This window comes from Notamacropus eugenii, chromosome 5 (assembly GCF_028372415.1).
Source record: "Notamacropus eugenii isolate mMacEug1 chromosome 5, mMacEug1.pri_v2, whole genome shotgun sequence".
NCBI lineage: Eukaryota > Metazoa > Chordata > Mammalia > Diprotodontia > Macropodidae > Notamacropus > Notamacropus eugenii.
In genome coordinates, this window is record NC_092876.1 from 78,602,484 (window position 1) to 78,621,835 (window position 19,352).

The 19,352-nt window shown below is 41.4% G+C and overlaps 1 protein-coding gene across 2 annotated transcripts in view; it reads right to left on the bottom strand.

Annotated features, from left to right (window-relative positions):
* The window catches only part of SMAP2 (small ArfGAP2), a 53,528-nt gene that overhangs the window by 14,489 nt on the left and 19,687 nt on the right, over positions 1 to 19,352 (bottom strand). The window contains exons 2-4 of one of the 2 annotated variants that reach the window (XM_072609918.1): positions 3,373 to 3,506; positions 1,906 to 1,991; positions 665 to 743 (exon numbers count right to left, since the gene is read on the bottom strand). In XM_072609918.1, the coding sequence (XP_072466019.1) occupies positions 665 to 743; positions 1,906 to 1,991; positions 3,373 to 3,506 (299 nt within the window). Of the gene's footprint in view, positions 1 to 664; positions 754 to 1,905; positions 1,992 to 3,372; positions 3,507 to 19,352 lie in introns of both variants that reach the window. The other variant, XM_072609919.1, reaches the window with a different exon arrangement.

Genomic DNA, 19,352 nt, shown 5'->3' on the forward strand with positions numbered 1-19,352 from the left:
TGGCAGTCTATCTAGATCTATTTTGCTGACTTAGTCTATTTGCTTGAACTTCCTTGCTATCCTTTGAACAAAACACTCCCTCTCCTAACTGGGCATTTTCATTGGCTGTCCTCTATGGCTGGAACTCTCTCCCTTCACATCTCTATCTCCTGCCTTCTCAAAGAAACCCTTCCTCATCACTGTCAATACTGGTGCCTTCCCCCATTGATTATCTTCATTATCCTATATGTGTCTTATCTCACACAACTGTCTTTCCTATTAAACTTAAGGGCAGAGATTTTTTTTTTTAGCTCAGTTCCTTGGCACATGGCAGGTGCTTGCTGACTTGCCTTGCTCATTTAAAGAATGACTTATTATGTCTTTACCATTCTTTAGTCTAGTAATTTGTACCTGCCCGAGTCCAAGGGGACAATGTGAAAGTGGGAATTCCCCTATCATCATTCTTGGTATGAAGCAAACCAAAGAATTCGGTCTCTTTATAGTTCCAGAACATGCTCCTTGCACCCAAATCACCAAGGGGCCCCACGTTTCTCTACTTAACTTCCTTCCTCCTTCTGACATATTTAAAGGGCTGCTTCCTGGTGGTTTGTTGAGTCTCTTGCAGGGTGGTTTCCAAATTCTTTTTTTTGGTCGACCTCATTTACATAAAAGATATAAAACTAACCCTAAGGGCATTGATGTCCAGGCTTCGGTCCAGGTACTTCTTCTTCTCGTATTTATCTCGGATAAATCCTTCTACAGCTCTGCAAACAGCTGATTAAGGATGAAGTAAAACAAGGACGGTGAAAGTTAATTAAAAAGGACGACTAGATCTGAGAAAGGTAGTAGACGTAAAAACAAAGGATATCAACTTGCTACTTTCTTGTTTTTCTTTTTCCAACAAGTTCTCCTTCCCTCCTCATTCCTCATTCCCAAAGGAGACTTTCCCTCTACCCGGTCTCCCCATATTTCCTTGTGGTATCTCGTGCCCAATTTCTGGGAACAAACCTTCCATCCTTTAACCACAATTCATTCAAGTTGATTGGCATCTCATTCTCCATGATCCTTTAGAATAGCTAAAGTGAACAGTGTGCCACTGAAGTTTGCCTTCATTAAGGTCTTAGTCTGATGCTTCATCATATGAAACTACTTTCACAGGCAGGGCCACTAGAGCACAACCTCTGGCACGCCCTAACCACACCAAAAAAGCTTTGAGCATAGGGACACTCATGAACTCTGAGCCTGTATTCTGAAGAGTGGCCTAGCCAGCCAGAAAGAGAGCCATTACCAGAAGGGTAGACAACAGGGATTGCATTGTCTCTGTCATACCAATTTACAAAACCAAGGCAGAACAGAGGTGGGATCTGAGGCAGTAGAGGGTTCCCCTACACAAAGAAAAGAAAAATCTTCTAAAGTATATTCTTTAAAGGCAGGTGAAAAACACAGCACATGCCCTATTTTACAATAGTCAGTGTTCCCTGCTCCCCACTCTCCTCATACAAGCAAACTATTCAACAGTTCTAATTCTCTCACAGATATGGTGGAAGGATGAGTTGAAATGATTGCATATGAAAGCATTTTGGACTGTATGGGTAGAAAAAGAACAGCAAACTAATTTCTCTTTCCATGGTTTCACAGATTTATCAATGGTCAGAGATGAAGCCATGTGAGAGAATTAACATACCACTCTCTATAATTCTGACTAGGATCATTTGGCTTAGAAGTGAACCTCTGGGCAGAGTTCTTCCCTTAGTAACATGGCGTGTGAAGTCTCTTATGACAGGGAGAGAGGTCTATGGGGACTTCAGTTGCTCTGAATGGTCCCCACGTAGCTGCCCCAAATTCAAGATCTGTTGTCAGGTTCTAGGCAGCAATGCTCAATCACCAGCCTCCACGGTGCATGGATTCACAGGTCAGAAAGGATACGGGTCTGTTTGAGGTCGCCGGAAATTTTCAGGTAGGTAGGCCTCATACAGTCGGTTGGCCTTCCCATTCCCCATCTCTTGCATGCACTGAAATTCAAAGAGAGCACTGATACCTAATGATCCTCAGAAGGGATGACACTTAATAGGTCCCACTGAAGACCTACCTCCTCCCCTTTGAGTTTTTATCTCATTGATGAGGCCAGTTAAAAGAGACGCTATCTCTGGTTTTGGAGTGAAGGTGAGCCTGGTATCCTATATCTGTAACAGTCTGCAGGAAGGCTTAGCCTAAAAAAACCATCCCTCTAGTGCCAAGGTACTGACACTTCAGCCAGACCAAAAGGATATGGCAAACAGTCTCACACATCTCTGGGGAAAGAGGGATTGAGGGAAGTCTATTAAAATCCCAGCTCTGTGGCTGGAGTGCAGCATGAGCCCAACCAAGGCATACTGTCACTCTAAGGCTCTGGATCACTTCCTGGAAGAGGAGCCTCAGCAGGTGGTCTGCAGGGAAAAAAGGGATAGATGCATGATGGAAGTGGTCTTTGTAAATGCATGAAGCTTTACATAAGGATGTAATAGCCACAAAAATATACTGTTTACCCACACTTTTATAGAGAAAACCAGACAAAGTATAAGGTGTAGGTCGGCACTAATTCAGTTGTCCAAATTATTCCAAAGAGTCTAGGGAGAAAGTTCAAAGGGAGTCAAGGGTCGGCAGAGCTAGACAGGATCTGAGAGACAATCTAGTTCAAGTTTCTCATTTTACAGAAGAGAAAACTGAGACCCAGAGAGGAGAAAGGCTTGGCCAGCGTCACAGGAGGCAGAGCCTGGATATATGTCTCCTAACTCCAAATCCACTCTAGCAAAAACAACATGCTTCCATTAGGTTGTACTGCTTGTTAAAAATAGAAAACCAAATTTTGATTGTCATCATGTCAATATATCAATGATTTATCATTTTATTCATGTGAATATTCCCTTCACCAACCAAGATCATAGCCCCTTGATAAAACAATACTGTCTGTTTTGACCCAGAGGCAGTTTAAAATAGACTTTTGCTTTTTTACTTCCTCCACTAAGTCCTTTTCCAATGCCTCAACATGTTGTAGAAGAACCTTGAGCTCTTTAAGATGGAGTACAAGCTCTGCTACCAAGCCAGAAAGGCTTCTGGGTATGGGTCAGCAAGAGGCTATGTCCACCAGCTGAAGACCAGTTCGCAAAGCTTGGAAAGTCACTATCATCAGATGACATATTTTTTAGCCACAGTAATTCCTAACAACCATCTACTATCTTATCTAAGGCAGCACAACACTAGTTACAACTTAGTTTGTTTATTGTCTCCAAATAAAGGGCTGCTCTGTGGCCTCTGCGCTCACCTAGCATCTTTGGAGACCCACCCTCCAAGGAAGGGAATGCTTACCAGCCGTCATGTTTGTGGCAGCTGTGCTAACTGGGCTGTGTCCATTACCTGAATCTGCTCTTGTGTCCACTGGTCTAGGTTGACTGACTTCACCCTGGAAATGTGCACACCGAGGTTCCTGTGAATTCCTGCACATCGGATACAGATGAATACACCAATGTTCCAGGAGGCCCATCGTGGTCCTATGAGGAGGGTCAGGGAAAGGGCTGGTTATTTATCATGCTGGGCAAGGCTCTGTCCAGAGAGGGAGGTTCCAAATGAGAAGAATGCCATAAAACTTCTATGTTCCCACTACAACAGAGACCAGAGAAGCTCAGTGGAATGTACCTTTTATTAGTTCCTTCAGACTAATGGAGAGTACCAAGAGGCTTTCTTTTCCTGTTATTTGACAATGTCAGAACCCAAACCCATAGGTTGTATGATAACTGTATTCCTTCAGTTAAATGAGAAGTGAAAAGCCCGGGAGGGACAGTAAAGCAATGTCAACGTGTCTGCTCAACCTCCTATCTTTCTGAGTCTCATAGCTGCTACCTAGTTACCAAACTCCTAAGGGGCTTTACCACTGCTAAAGGGCCCCAGTAAGAGACATGTTGTGGCAGTTAGGTGACACAGTGGATAGAGTGCTGGACCTGGAGTCAGGAACACTCATCTTCCTGAGTTCAAATCTGGCCTCAGATACTTACTAGCTATGTGACCCCGAGCAAGTCATGTAATCCTGTGGTTTAAGATTGCAGACGTTTGCCACAGAATCTAAAGGACATGCACACATTCATTTCCCACTTCACCACATTCCACAAATGTAATACAGGTAACAGAAAGATGAGGTTATATTGAGAAGAAACGAAGGAGTAGGCAAGAGGAAGAGGCACTGAGTTACTTTCCACAGTCCCATGCCTGACACTATCTCCTCAAAGCAAACGGGTCTTTTACTTGAAATAGCAATAGTGAAACTTTGCAGTTTTTAGATAGTAGATTATCAAAAAGCAGTGTTTGACAGAAATTCTGAAGGAGGCAAATAATGCTAAGAAAAGTGGGCATTAGATCTCAGAAATTCAAAACAATAATAAATGAGAATCTCCTTGACAGAAATAGTATTTGGGTGCTAGGCTGGTATCAAACTAGATGTTCCAAAAAGTACAGCCCTCAAGTCCTCCTCACAATCACCAGATGGGACTCATTCTACCTGAAGTCTCAACCCAATACAAAACCACAGGATATCAAATCCCACAGGGTGTCAGAGCTGGAAAGATATTCAAAGATCACATAGAGCAATCCTGTCTCCTAAGACACCAAGTCCCAGATAGGTGAGGGGAAATCAGGAGACAAGTTCAAAAATAGGCTCTGCTACTTATCACTTGTGTGTTACCTTGGGCAAGGTCCTTTACCTCCAGAGATTCAGCTTCTCTGTCAAATATGGGATGACCTCCATGATCCTCCTAGCTAAGAAGGAGCAGAAGGGGGACTCAAAGACCCATTTATTCCAAGTTCAGTCTCTGCTACACAGCAAACCCATACCTTCGTATCACCAAATAACAATCATATTCAGAATTTGTCCATGGACATATATATATATGGCTTTTCCAAAATTCCCAACTGCTCAGGAGCGAGTCCATAAAAACTTTCTCAAGGGCTCACGTGCTCCAAATCACAAGTGCCAGAGTGGGGAAGCGGGCACACAAGGTAGAGGACAAGCCAGCGCCTGGGTATGAGCAAAGGAGGATTCCTAGAGAACTGTGTGCTGTTTTCACACTGCTGTTCTCACTTAGGAACTGTAAATTTTAGGTTTCACAAAGAGTAAAAAGATCACATTTCACATAAAAAGTCAACAGCATTGACTCCTTGAGTATACATTACTAGCTAATTCATAACACCATACTATGAGCAAAACTAGATGCAAAAACATGAGTTGCACGTCAGCTATAGTGGCCTCCCTGCTAGGTTCCCAGCCTACACTGAGAAGGAGTCTATTTGTTCATCATTTAGCCCACTGTTAGAATCTTATCAATTCTGTACATGACACCCCCGGGTAACCATGGTCTTTTTGTACCTTCTAAGGAACACGTAAGCTCAATCATCACACTCAAGTGCCGTAACACAGGGCCCCAGCCCAGAAATATCAATAATGACCCCATGAGAAACCAACAAAAAACTTTCCCCCAACCTAGTATTCACCTATATAACTTTATAACATTTAGGGCAGCAGCAAACTATAGCTAGTGACTCAGTTTCCTTTAGGGTAGTACCACACATACAAGGTTTGCTACTCATTCATTTAACAAGCATTATTAATATGTTCAGGACCTTCCAGGAAAGCCTTCCTCTGATGCTTTGTCATGTTTTGCCAGAAAGGTTTTCAAATGGGGCCTGACAGTTGACTGTTGTTGGAGGATTGTGAGGAAATAGATTCTAATACATTGTTGGTGGGACTGCAGACTGATGCAAACTCTTTAGAAAGTAACATGGCAACAAGCCTAAGAATCATAAAACTGATCAGAGCTGTAAACCCAGAGACTCTCCTGCTAGGACTTTATCCTAATACATCAAAGTATTTGGGAGAAGTGTCTACAACATGTTCATTTAGGATAATAAGGGATTGAAAACAAATTAGGAACAAATGAAAGAATTGGAGGAAAGACTTGGGGTGGGGTATAGAATGGTTGTCTTGAAACAGCTGAAGGGCTGTCATATGGAAGAAGAAATAGAAGGAGAACTCTAGATCTTGAATTTACCAAAAATTATAACAGTCTAAAAATGGAATGAACAGCCTTGGGAGGTAGTGAGCTCACTGTGACTAAAAGTGCTCAAGCAGAGGCTAAAAAAACTACTTCTTGGGGCCACAATTAAGGTGATTTGTGCAATGAGCAGGAAGATGTCACTTCCAAATCCAAGATTCTATGTTCTGAACAGATATCTGTATTTTCTTCACCTAAGGAGATAGGTGGGCAGATGGGATGGGATGTGACTGGGCAAAGCTAAGTTGGTGGGCAGGCTGCATTGCTCTGAAGCACCATGGCTAAATATATCTAGAGAAGCTCAAACAGATTCAAGGAATTTTGATTCTTTTTCCCCATTAAACAAAGAGTATTTGCTATAAGCTTCTTTCTAAATTAAACTTTCTAAATTCTGCTACCTGCCAGTGGTGGCTCTCAAATTTTCCCCTTTTCCTTACAACTGCCATTTTCTGAGATAAGGAAACTAGGAGGAGAGGGAGGGAAGCAAAAAATGTCCTAAACTCTCAGTGATAAGCCAGTTTAGTCCCTCTTGAGAAAGGATTTAGTCTTGGTCCTGATATATAGCAGACCACTGAATGGAAGCTTGCCATAGAAGGTTCACAGGGAAAAATGGAGGTATTCTAGATAATGAAGGATTTTCAGTAGCATGCTTTCTTCTGGTAAGCGTTCTTTAGAGACCCCCATTACATGCTCACTTAGCTGAAGTCAAGATGTAAGGTGACTTCCTAAGGCCTGAGGAAAGAGTGTGTGAATTTTATAGCTGCTACAAGGTCTACTAATTTGGTGCATCTGACAAGGGGATGGTATGCAATGAAGGATAATGCAACCTAATGACAACTAGAGATAAGGATACACAAAGCTGTGTGAAGAAGTGGGAAGAGGTGAACAGGGGACACTTTTACAAAGGAAGAAAATGGGAGAGATGAGCTACATAAATAAAGTATCATGCAGAAGTAAGAAAATAAGCATTTAAGAGTCTACTTACTATATGCCAGGCATTGTGCTAAGTGCTTTACAAATTTTATCTCATTTGGTCCCCACAACCTTGGAAGGTAGGGGCTATTAATATCCCCATTTTAAAGATAAGAACACTGAGACAGAAGTTAAGCCACTTGCTCAGGGTGACACAGCTAGCAAGTGCCTGAGGTAAAATCTGAACCCTGGTCTTCCTCACTCCAGACCCCGTGCTAACCACTGACCACTGCAACATCAAGCTGTAGAGAGCAAGACCACTCATAGCAACGCAAGGGTAATTTAAAACTCGTACAATGGCAGCAGGTAATATAGTGGGCTTATACTCCACTAAATGACACCAATCAGCATCATACAATAAAGGACACATGAGAATTGAGGTAATTTAGGAATGTGGCTAACCAGGATTAGCAGAAGAATGCAACTATGTGTAAGAGTACCAGTCAGGGAATAGGGAGCCCTGTGATTTAGCTCTACCTTTACACTGCCTGACCAAAACTTCAGCAACTCCATGACCCCGGGCCTCTGTCACCACATTTTGCAAGAAGAGAAAGCTTCTTTTTGAACACACGGCTCTGAGCAATCCACAGGAATGGCCTCCATAATATCCTCTCTTGACGCTGCCACTCGCATTCTCAATGCTGCCATGAGAGCAGACAGATTTGGGGGAGGTTCAGGAGATCCTGGAGTCACTATTATTTAGTCATGGTCTGGGTAGCAGAATCCCAGAAGGCTCTGGAGGGAAAACTATGTTTAAAATGAAAATCATGGGATCATAGATTTAGGGCTTTAAGAGTTAGCTTAGAGGTCACCTAATCCGGCTCCTTCATTTATACTTGATGAAAATGAGGCCCAGAGAGGCATACAACTTGCCACAGTCACACAGGCAGTAAGTAAGTGAAAGGGAATTTGAAACCAAGTCTTCTGATACCATATAGCTGGTATGCTTAATATGTGCCAGGTGCTGTGCCAAGCATTAATCCCTTATATCAAGGTTGGTTTGCTTCTTTTTTAATCATATTCCTGTTTCTTCTAGAAGCAGAATCCAAGGAAAAATATTCTAATAAATTCTGATCAGTTGAATGAGATATTACTATAGGCAAATCTAAGACATCCCAGAAGAGTACTGGAAGGGGACTTAGAAATGTCTGATTTCAATTGTGTGCTATTTTGGGGAGGGGGGAAGGAAGGGAAGAAGGGAGAAACATTTGGAACTCAAAATCTTACAAAAATGAATGTTGAAAACTATCTTCACATGTAATTGAAAAAAATGAAATACTATTAATTGAAAAAAAATCTGATTCTCTCACTTTACAAATTGAGGAAACTGAGGCCCAGAGAGGGTAAAGGGACGTACTCAAGGTCATATGGCTACTTAGTGGAAGACCTTGGGCATGTGACCTAGGGCAAGTTCCAGTCTCCTCTATGAGACTTATCAACATAATTAAAGGTTTGACTAGATTAGGGTTTTTCTTAGCTATAAATCTATGGCAAATTTTTATTGATCCACAAAACTTTATAATAAAAGTCCCTGTTTCTAAACCCTTTTTTACTTTAAAAAATAATTTTTAATAATTACCTTTTGATTTTTGACCATCTACACTTTCTAACATATCTCTCTAAACTCCCTCCAAGAGACTAATTACTTATAACAAAGAATAAAAAAGAGGGAAAAAACCAGTACAGAAAAACTGAGACATCAAAAAGTCAGACATTTCGTGTAGTATTCTATCCATATCCAGCATCTCCTGCCCTTTCAAAGAAGAGGAAGGAGGCACCTTCTTATCTCTTGTGGCTAACCTGATTTCCCACTCCTTAAGACCCATACTTAAAAGAACTTTGTCCTCTGAGCCTTGCTTCTTCTATTCCCAGCTCCCTCCTCTGAAGCTTTGCAGTCCCTATCCACAGAGCTCCAGGACTGAGGCTACAAAGGCCTCGACAGTAGACAAATCAAACTTTTCTACTAGTCTGAACCAAAATTTGGGTTGGGAAACACTGAAGTACCCAATCTCAGATGCTATCCTCTATCATTTTGGATATATATGCAGTAAAATCTTAGTTAACCAAAATACAACTGAAATGATTCTTCCTTCGACCTTTGTGTCTCCCTCCCCCTACTCCTTGACATCACTTTTAGAAGAAAAAGGAACATGGTAGAGAAAAAAGCTAATTTTGCAGATTTGATAGATGATCATTTAGAAATCTATGCTTCAACAAACAGAAGGAATGAGATAATAACTGATTTACACTGAGCTAAAAGGTGCTGACCAACACTGAAATCAGACTGAAAATAGACTGGCTCCATAAGGAGCCTAAAGCAGGAAAGATAAGTTCAAACATGCACACATCATACACACAGTTTCATTTTAAGCTCAGTCTGACATTAGTCATCTTGTGCAACATTAAAGCCAAAGCAAAGGCAGCTAGATTGCTTGAGTATTTTAGAGTCATCCTCATGGCTTGCATAGCTACAGCAGAGCTTTCTGGGAAAGGCGGATGTATACTTCGGGTAAGTGAGGTTGCGGGCATTTTCTCCTGGGTGGAAGGACAGTTCACTCAGTTCTCCCATTCCAAAATAATGGTAAACAAGAATCCTGCACTTCTGCAAACATTTTGAGGAACCATGAGGTCAAAAGAAAGCTTGCTCAATACTCCATCTGCTCACAGAGAGCTCTGAAAGACCAGTTCTGTCCACCTGCAAGACTTTCACTTCCATCTGTCACTAAAATGAGACTGGACTCAAATCTGTTCAAGATAAATAAAGCACCAGCTAAGATTTTAAAATTCTTGGGCAAGTCAAGCAAACTGATACAGCGCCAAAGGAAATTTAGACTCAAATAAGCTAAACTATCTTCAAGTATTTAAAGGACCATCCATATATTTAAAGACCTGCTCTGCTTTGACCTAGATGGCAGACCTAGAAGAAACTAGGGAGAAGGGGAAAAGAGTAGCAAAGAGAAAATTTCAACCTGATAAAAGGAAGAAATTTCTTTATTTTGAATTTAACAAACACAAAATAAAATGAGCATTTCTATGTAATGAAGCTGACCAAAAGAGAAATATGGAAACAAGAAACTATGAATCTCTATTACGAACAGCTTGCTTCTCCTCTTACATATTATAAAAAACTTGACACGTAACTTTCAAAGTTGCCCGGCTTGTCTACACTCCCTTCTGCCTTTCTGACAATTAGAGCTGTCCAAACAGAAAATGAGCTGTCTTGGGAGTTAGTGAGAATCTCATTAGTCTCAGAAGTCTTCCAATGAAGGCTAGCTGACCACTCACTGGGTTTGGTTTATCACGAAGAGAGTACAGGTTAAACTAAATAGCTTCCACAGGCCCCTTCAATTCTAAGATTCTGCCAATTTACAGAATTCCCTATGAAATCCCATGAATACAGGAATGATCTCCACAGTGACTCTGCTTGAGCTCTTCAGTTAATGTTGCACTGACTACTTTACCAGGCAGCTGATTTCAGTAGCGCCGAACTAATTACAAGAAAGTTTTTCATGTTGATCTGAAATCTACAGCCCTATAACTTTTCTACCCGCTGGACTTACTTCTGCTGGACACCTTCAGAGAATAAATGTTATCCTTCAGTTCTTATATTAAATACTAATTATATAAGGTTGAAATACGGAGCCATGAGCAGGACATTATTCTTCTACCAGGTTTCTATCCTAGAAAAAGATAGTTCTTGATTTCTTAGTACTTGATTTTGGAGGTCCTGGAATAGTATCCAACAATAAGCACTGGTACTATGAGAGATTTTTCATAGTACCTATGAAACAATTTAGAAACTGTGATACTTAATTCAGCGATGTATTCAAAAAATAAAATGTACAAGTCAAGTCAGACTCTACAATGAAGTAAAGTGTGATCTCTGAAGAAAAGAGAGAATAAAGGCTTCAAATCTTACTAGCTTTGCAGAATACAACAATTGTAAGGACCAGCAAATAGGCTTGACTATGATCACAGTGAGGTAGGACTAGAAAAGAATTGAAAAATGGGAAACTGGAAAAAACTTCTAGAGAGGGCAATCTGGGAAAAGAAGTAAGAATTCTTGGACATACATTCATGATATGCTCAGGGACGTAAGCCTTCTAATTTAAGCTTAGTGCAGTCAAAAGACATAGGGGTAGGAATGAAAGCTGAACATAGCTCCTCTCCCAGCTTGAAATAATAACTTTCCTGAGAACCACCAAACACTTAAGAGTCATCTCATTTCCAGTGATTCCTGTGTATCTGGTCAACATTTAATAGATACCAAGTCACTCAATTCTAAATGTCTAATGTTATTGGCTTGCTTCTGCCTTCAAAGAACCAACTTAATTAGAATTTATTTTAAAAAGTTAACTACAAAAATCACTAAGCTAGCCTAGAATGGGTGGGGGAGGGACAATTTACTTTCAATAAACTCCACTCAATATAAATGTAGTTTCCCCTGTATATAACAGATCCAAAGGGAGCTACTAGTAGATGAGACAGTAGAACTTGGGTATTTCCCTCCTCTCTGCCAAAGGCAAAGCTAATTAGTATTCCCTTAGGAAGCATTTCTGGTAACAAGGCCATATGTACTATTACCAAGTCAACCAATAAGTATTTACTGAGTGTCTGTCATATGCCTTGCATTATTTTACCTCAGTTTCTCTCCTTAGTAGTCTTGGGAAGGAAGGGGTGCAGTTTAGGAAGAGGAAGTCTTCCAGAAGGTGAAGATGTCATGTCCTACAGTTCATAGGCAAAGTTTTAGTACAATCAAGATGAAAACTCCAAGCCCCAGGATTCCTAGTTTGTTTCTTGGTCAGCCTAAACCATAAAGAGCCACATGATCTTAAAACATGGAAAAGGACATTGAAAGCTACCTAGACTAACCCAGATACAAGCAAGAATGCCCTCTACAACATCCCTGACAAGGTAATCTTCCACTTGAACACCTTAGCCAAATTATACCTCCTTGCTGGGCCTTGGGCTCCCCATCTGTAAAATGAGGAGGCTGGACAAGATGACCTCAATGCGCCCTTCCAGATCCACTTCTATGATTACCTCCAGTACCAGAATCCTATGCCTTCTACAGCCCCTTCTGGTCAACTAGCACTTAGCAAGTATGTGCTACATGCCAGGCCCAGTGCCTTCTACTTTCGGACAGCTTTCATGGTCTGGAAGACTCTCTTGGATCAAGCTGAAATCTCTCTTCCTGGCAACTTCTCTCTATTCAGTCAATCAACTAACATCTATAAAGTGTCTACCATGTGCACAGTTCTCTAGTACTATGTGCACAGTCACAGTTCTAGGCACTATGGATAAGTATATAAAGAATGAAATAATCCCTACTAGAAAGAAGCTTGCATTTCAAGGAGAAGTGGAGGGGAGGGGAATAAGTGCATGTATAAGTATATGCCAAGTAATAAAAGTGTATTATGTATAAATATACTTTTTTGACTTCTGCTTTCTGAAGCCAAACAGAACAAATCTGATAATCCTCTTCTATATGACAGCTGGCCTTGAGTATCTGAAAGGCTGTCTCACCCTCTATCCCTCCTGCCTCTCAAATCTCCTTTCTGGAATGCTTAAACATCTCAATTCTTTCAAGGAACCCTTACACAGAATGGTCTCCAGGGACTGCTTCATAGTCATTATCTTCTTTCAGACATTTTTTAATGACTTTTCTAAAATGTGGCAGAGAACTAGATACAAAACTCCAGATTGGGTCTGACCAGGGCAGTTTTTTGAGGCTATCGTGTTCCCTTTCAAATTTACCTGTTTTCATAAGAGGACTAGCAGGTAAGGCGGGCTATGCCTGAGCAGTTTCATCTCAGTTAGAGAAACTTAGATGTCATTCAGTCAGAGACTGAGAAAATATATTCCTACTGATGATATCATAATGTAGTATTTCTGAATCTGTATGATTGTTTTCACCTTATTAGGAGACTGGTAGTGGCAGGGGGAAAAACAATTCAGGTGATTAGAATGGAGTTCAGCAGAGCTCAGAACCCAAGTAGTCCACCTTATCCATGGGATCCCAAAGATCAAGGGAAGTCAGCATCTTAGTAGGGTTCAGGGAACAGGGAAGGTTTAGAAAGATGAAAGCCCTGGAGTCAAAAGTCCTCCGCCTTGCTTCTCAAATGAGGAGTTAGTACTCCAGCAAACTAATGGGACTAGGAGACCTGAGACTCTGGGCCAGATTTTTCCAGACCTGGGACCTTAATTTGGATTTCCAGCACCCTCTAAAGAAGACAAGGAATGATCAGATCAGTCCCATTAAAAGCCTCAATGGCTCTTGACTGTCTACCAATTAAAGGTTAGTGGCATTCAAGACCCTCCATGATCTAATGTCCTTTCCTTTGTGTACAACATTCAAACTATACTACTTGCATTTCCCAAATATGCTCCATGTTTCCCAGCCTCAGTACTGCTGTGCATACAACCAGGAATGCACTTCCCTCGTACTCTCCCTGGTACTCTGCCACAACTAATACCTACTGAAATCCTATTCATCTTTCAAAGTCCATTTCAAATGCCACCCCTTCCAGGGAGACTTCCCTGAATCTCCTCAACCAAAAGTGACCTCTAGCTCTATTTAATTAGAATCAATAACCAATGTGTTTATAACTCTTACAGAACTTAAACATCCTCCCTTGTTTAACCGTTATTTGTGGACACATCCTATTTCTCCTACTAGACAGGGAACTTTATATTCTGCTTGTGAATTGAAATTTAATCATCTACTATTCAAAAGGTGCTATGTTAGGCACTGAGAATATAAAGATGAAAAATTATAGTCCCTGCCCTCAATAGACTTACAGTTGAATGAGGTGGAAGGGGGAACAAAACATATACATAGTTATGAAATAAGAACGTGATAGGGGCAGAGGAGAGCCAGGCAAAGTGCCAAAAGAAATCTGAGAGGGAGTGATTACTTTCACCTCTATGGAGAAGAGTGTTAGGAAAGGCTATAATGGAAGAGGTGGAACTGGAGGTAGGCCTTGAAGAAAGAGACTTCACCGAGATGAAGATGGGAGATGGACACGATAGGGTGGAGGAGAGTCCACTATGAGCATGGGAGAAAGGAGAAGGACAAGACAAGAACCAGAGGTGTCCAGTCCAGTTTGGCTTGGATGTAAACTACACCAAGTGTGGTATACATAAGGCTAGATAATCAGCCCTCAGTAGCAGGTTAAGGCAGTTCAATTTGTCAGCAGGCAAAAAGATTATATAAATTTTGAATACTGAATGAGTCTCCTACACAGTGCATCTGCTAAAAACAAAGTAAAAAACCAGCTTAGTTGTTTTTCTCTTGTGGATTTTAGATTGTATCACCTACCAGCTAGAAGTCACACATTGGGAGTTCCCATATTTAAATATCATGCACATGGATGGGGGAGGGAAGGAATGTACCCTTAACTCTCCTTGTCCTTGGGTCAGCCTGTGGTATTTTGTCTCTAGCCAACTTCCTCTACAAAGATTCTGCTTAAGGCATTTATGAATAAGCAGAAAATTGGCAAATGAGACATGGCCTTTCTCAAAAGGGGCGGGAGGAAACAAAAAATGGCTGCTTTCATGGGGGCAGGAAGGAGATTATTTCATTAGGGGCTGAATAGTGAAGCTCTCTCACTGCAAACAATTGTTTGGTTTGAAGGCTCCCTGCAGGCAATTACTCCAGCAAAGGCCCAGCTGCAATAGGGTGAATGTGCCTGCCAGGACTAAGTCATCAGTGCTAACACTGACTCAAGTGTCTGAGTAGGGCTAGGTCTCACCAAGCATCCTACCAGGGAGAAGAAGGGGACAGAGGCAAGGGTCCAGGCCAGCTTCCCCTCCTAAAGCACAGTCTCTCCTAACCCTGCCCCCATCACCACAGCCCACAGTCCTGGCCCAGACACTACAAGGACTGTGGGCCCTGATCACAAATCCCACAGCTACTAACAAGCAGACAGGATCATCAGATTTAGAGCTGGAGGAGACCTCAGAGACCACCCATTCTAGCTCCCTCATTTCACAAAGAAGGAAACTGAGGCCTGGAAGGGGATTTGGTTTGGCCAAGGTTATAAAGGCAATCCGCAGCAGCTATGGTTCTAATCCAAACTCTCTCACTCTAAAAATCCAAAGCTTTTACCGTGATGTCCCAAGATACTTTTAATTAATTGTACAAAGTATCAATTACACCGTTGGAGTAATAGAGGCTAGGCTGTTGTGTTGAAATTACTGAAAATGTGATAAACATACAGACCACAGCTGCTAGAATAAGAACTCACTATCTGACAAAAACTGCTAAGAAAACTGGAAAATAGTATGGCAGAAAGTGGACATAGACCCTAACACCTGACACCACATACCAAAAGAAAGTCCAAATGGGTACACCATTTAGATATAAAGGCTGATACTACAAACAAATTAGGGGAGCAAGTAATAGTTTATCTGTCAGATTTATGGCAAATGGAGGAATTTATGACCAAACAAGAGATAAAGAACATTATGAAATGCAAAATGGGCAATTTTGATTATATTAAATTGAAAAGTTTTTGCACAGACAAAGCCAATACAAACAAGATTAGGAGGGAAGCAGAAAACTGGGAAAGAATTTTTACAACTAGTTGTCCCTAAGAAAGGCCTCATTTCTAAAATATGTAGAGAACTGAGTCAAATTTACAAGAATACAAATCATTCCCCAATTGATAAATAACAGGATATGAACAGGTAGTTTTCAGAGGAAGATATTAAAGCTGTCTATAGTCATGTGAAAAAATGCTCTAAATCACTATTGATTAGAGAGATGCAAATCAAAACAGTTCTGAGGTTCCACATCACACCTATCAGATTGGTGAAAATGATAAACATTGGAGAAGATGTGGGAAAGTTGAACACTAATTCATTGTTGGTGGAGCTGTGAGTTGATCCAACCATTCTGGAGAGCAATTTGGAACTATACCCAAAGGGCTATAAAAATAGACCCAGAGCTATACAGATAGAAAGATAGATAGATACTAGTGCTGTATCCCAAAGAGATCATAAAAATGGAAAAAGGACCCACACGTACAAAAATATTTATAGCAGCTCTCTTTGTGGTGACTAAGAACTGGAAATTGAGGGAATGCCCATCAACTGAGGAATGGCTGAACAAGCTGTGGCATATGAATGTAATGGAATACTATTGGGTTATAAGAAATGATAACTAGGCAGATTTCAGAAAAATTTGGAAAGACATATAACTGATGCTGAATGAAGTGAGCAGAACCAAGAGAACAGTGTACACAGTAACAACAATGGTGTGCGATGACTAATTTTGATAGACTTAGCCCTTCTCAGCAATGCAAGAACCTAAATCAATTCCAAAGGACTCATGATGGAAAATGCATCAGATTGCATGCCATCTTGAGGAGGGAGGGGGAGACAATTTAAAACTTATGGAAGTGAATGTAGAAAACTAAAAGTAAATAAACTGAAGTTAATGATAATGATGATAATAGTAGCTTGCCCTTATATAGCACCTACTGTGTGCCAGGCACTATGCTAAGTGCTTCACAAGTATTATCTCATTTGATCCCCACAACAACCTTAGAAGGTAGATGCTATTATCACCCCTGAGGAAACTGAAGCAGGTAGAAGTTAAGAGACATGCTGAAGATCACACAGCTAGCAAGTTTCTGAGGCTAAATTCAAACCCAGGTCTTCCTTATTCCAGAACCAGCCTCCTAGCTGTCTCCATAGAACTAAATTCCTTGACCTCCAAGGGAAGTTCTTTAGGTGTGATTACTTAAGGTCATGGTCTCAAGTTCCATTATAATCATGTGTATTTCCAAAGCAGAGCTGGCTTCATCCCACCAGTGATCTTGTGAGTATTCACAGCTTTCTCTACCACCTACTAATACACCTCAGCCTGTTTCATGTGGAATTCTGTATCCTTGTGTCTCACAAGATTCCCCACTCCTGGGAAGTACTTATAGCCTGATGATCCCCCACCCCTACCCCAGTTAAGTGCCTTTCCTCTGAGATAACCAAGCACTCACTCTGCCTCTATCGGATGTTTGCATGCTGCTTAGCAAATAGTAAGCCTTTCATCAATCAATCAATAAACATTTACTAAGCCTAAGTACCAAGCACAGTGACAAGTGAAGGGTATACAAACAAGCAGAATTCCCTGCCTTCAAGGAACTTACATTCTAATGGGGGAGACTACATGCAAACAAATATATACAAAGCAAGCTACATATTGGATAAATAGGAGATAATTAATAGAAGGAAGGAACCAAAATTAAGAAGGGTTGGGGAAGGCTTCCTGTAGAAGGTGGGATTTTAGTTGAGACTTAAAGGAAGCCAGGGAGATCAGTGATGAACAGGAACAGAATTCCAGGCATGGGAGACAGCCCAAGAGGATGCCCAGAGAAGAAAGATGAAATGTCTTATTCATGGAACAGTCTTTAGTAAATGCTTGTGGACTGATGGCAAAAATCATCACCCCTCTAGCTTCTAGGACATTCTCTACCATAGGTTCCTTTCTCCTCCATCAGTATTTGAGTTTTTGGTCAAAAACTCTGTTCTAACTAGAACAAAAAGTCTTTTTGGAGCTGGTGAGCTGGGGAAGCTACCAGAATGATTTCAAAGTCTGGCAGGGAAGCTTGCAGAAAACCCTGCCTAGGATGCATCTAAATTTCCCTCACATGCAGGGCCATATATTTAGTATTTGCAATGAAGGTGTATTGATAAAAATGTTGATCAGCAGGGAGCAGGAAATGAGAGAGAACTAAAAAGGGGGAAAGTGTGAAAATGAGAATTAAAGAAAGACTATAATAGAACCAACTTGGGTAGTTTACTCTCTTTCCTAACAGAGAAAACACTGAAGAGATTGAAGCTGGGTTGCTCTGTGGTCTCCGACTTAACAACTTGCAGGCAAATTTGGGCAGGTCTTATCCCCAGCCTGGGGCTGTTGTAAATCCCTTTGTAACTGTCTCCCCTCAGGGCATTTAATAAAGATCTGCTGAAGAGAAGTCCAAGGAAGAGGAGCTGGTGACTAAAGCACAATTCTCTTTGAAAGGCCTCCTCTCTTATTCATTGCACAGATGATGCACAGGAACCAAAAGGGAGAGGACCTGAGCATTTAATCCTATCCTTCCATTTAACAGTAGAGTCAACTTTACCTCTCTGACCCTCAGTTGTCTTACTTGCAAAACAGGCATGATGATGCTTATAAGCATGCTTCTTCCCAGGGTTATTTTAAAAATTAAATGATCTCATTTGTGTAAAGCACTTTGTAAATCACAAAACACTATTTAAATGTGAGCTACAGAGAAGGAAATTGAAGCAACATCACATGTCAAGAACCAGGAGGAGGGACAAGATTCACACTCACGTCTCCTAATTTCCTGTCCAGTATTCTTTCTAACGCACATGAAGCTCTTGGGAAATCTAACACGCAAGATGTTCTTCCCAGATGCTGCCTCCCACCCCAGGCTATCTCCTAGCTAAGCCCATGGGAAGAAGGGAGCAGAGAAGGAGGACAGGAATAAAGATCCAGTAGCCCAGCTAAAAACAGCTTGTCTTTCATCTGTTTCTGGGAAAGTGCATCCCTCCCTTTCACATCTTGGCAAGATTTGAACCTGAGAACTTCCCAAGGCAATGTGGGCTCTGAGCAAGGCCCTCAGCAAAACCTTCAGAATCTGAAATTCTTCACAGAAGAGGCCAAAAGCATCTTCCCTGATAAATCAGGCATGGCCCCAAACGGTGGCAAACAGATGAAGGATCAACAGCGGTTTAAATGTATCACAGGTATAGGCCAACAAGCCAAGGCCACAGGCAAACAGCACGATAAGCCTCCACACTGGAACAAAGATTCAGCACGGTTTACCACAGACCAGACTGACTGAGGTCGACTCAGTCATCGGTTACTTCTGCTCAGAAAGCAAAGCTGAAGGTGTAGATTTGCCCTTTTGAGGGGAAAACACCCATCTTAAGGTATATATTTAAAGCCTAGTACTCTAGCACAGGACAGATCTGGTTCAATTGGGTGTGCTGAGGTGCCAGCAGCAGGCTGGGTGTGGAGTCAGGCAGAGATCAGAGACACAGACACCTAGGAGAAAGTCAAGCCAGGCACAGGGAATTCTACCTTGCAAGCCTCCAGGAAAAGAATCATGGCCCAAGTCAGGCTTCCTCAAATGATTCATACCCTGTGGTACTGTGTCCCTAGGAGGGATTCAGTATCAGGACACTTGTCATTAAGGGTAACCTGTGCAGAGAAAAAACTTCAGCAAAGGCAGCTGCCTCAGCTAGTTCTCCTGCCTCTCTCATCACTCCATTTTAGGCTCCTTTGCAAGTTCTCTGTTGCCATATAATAAA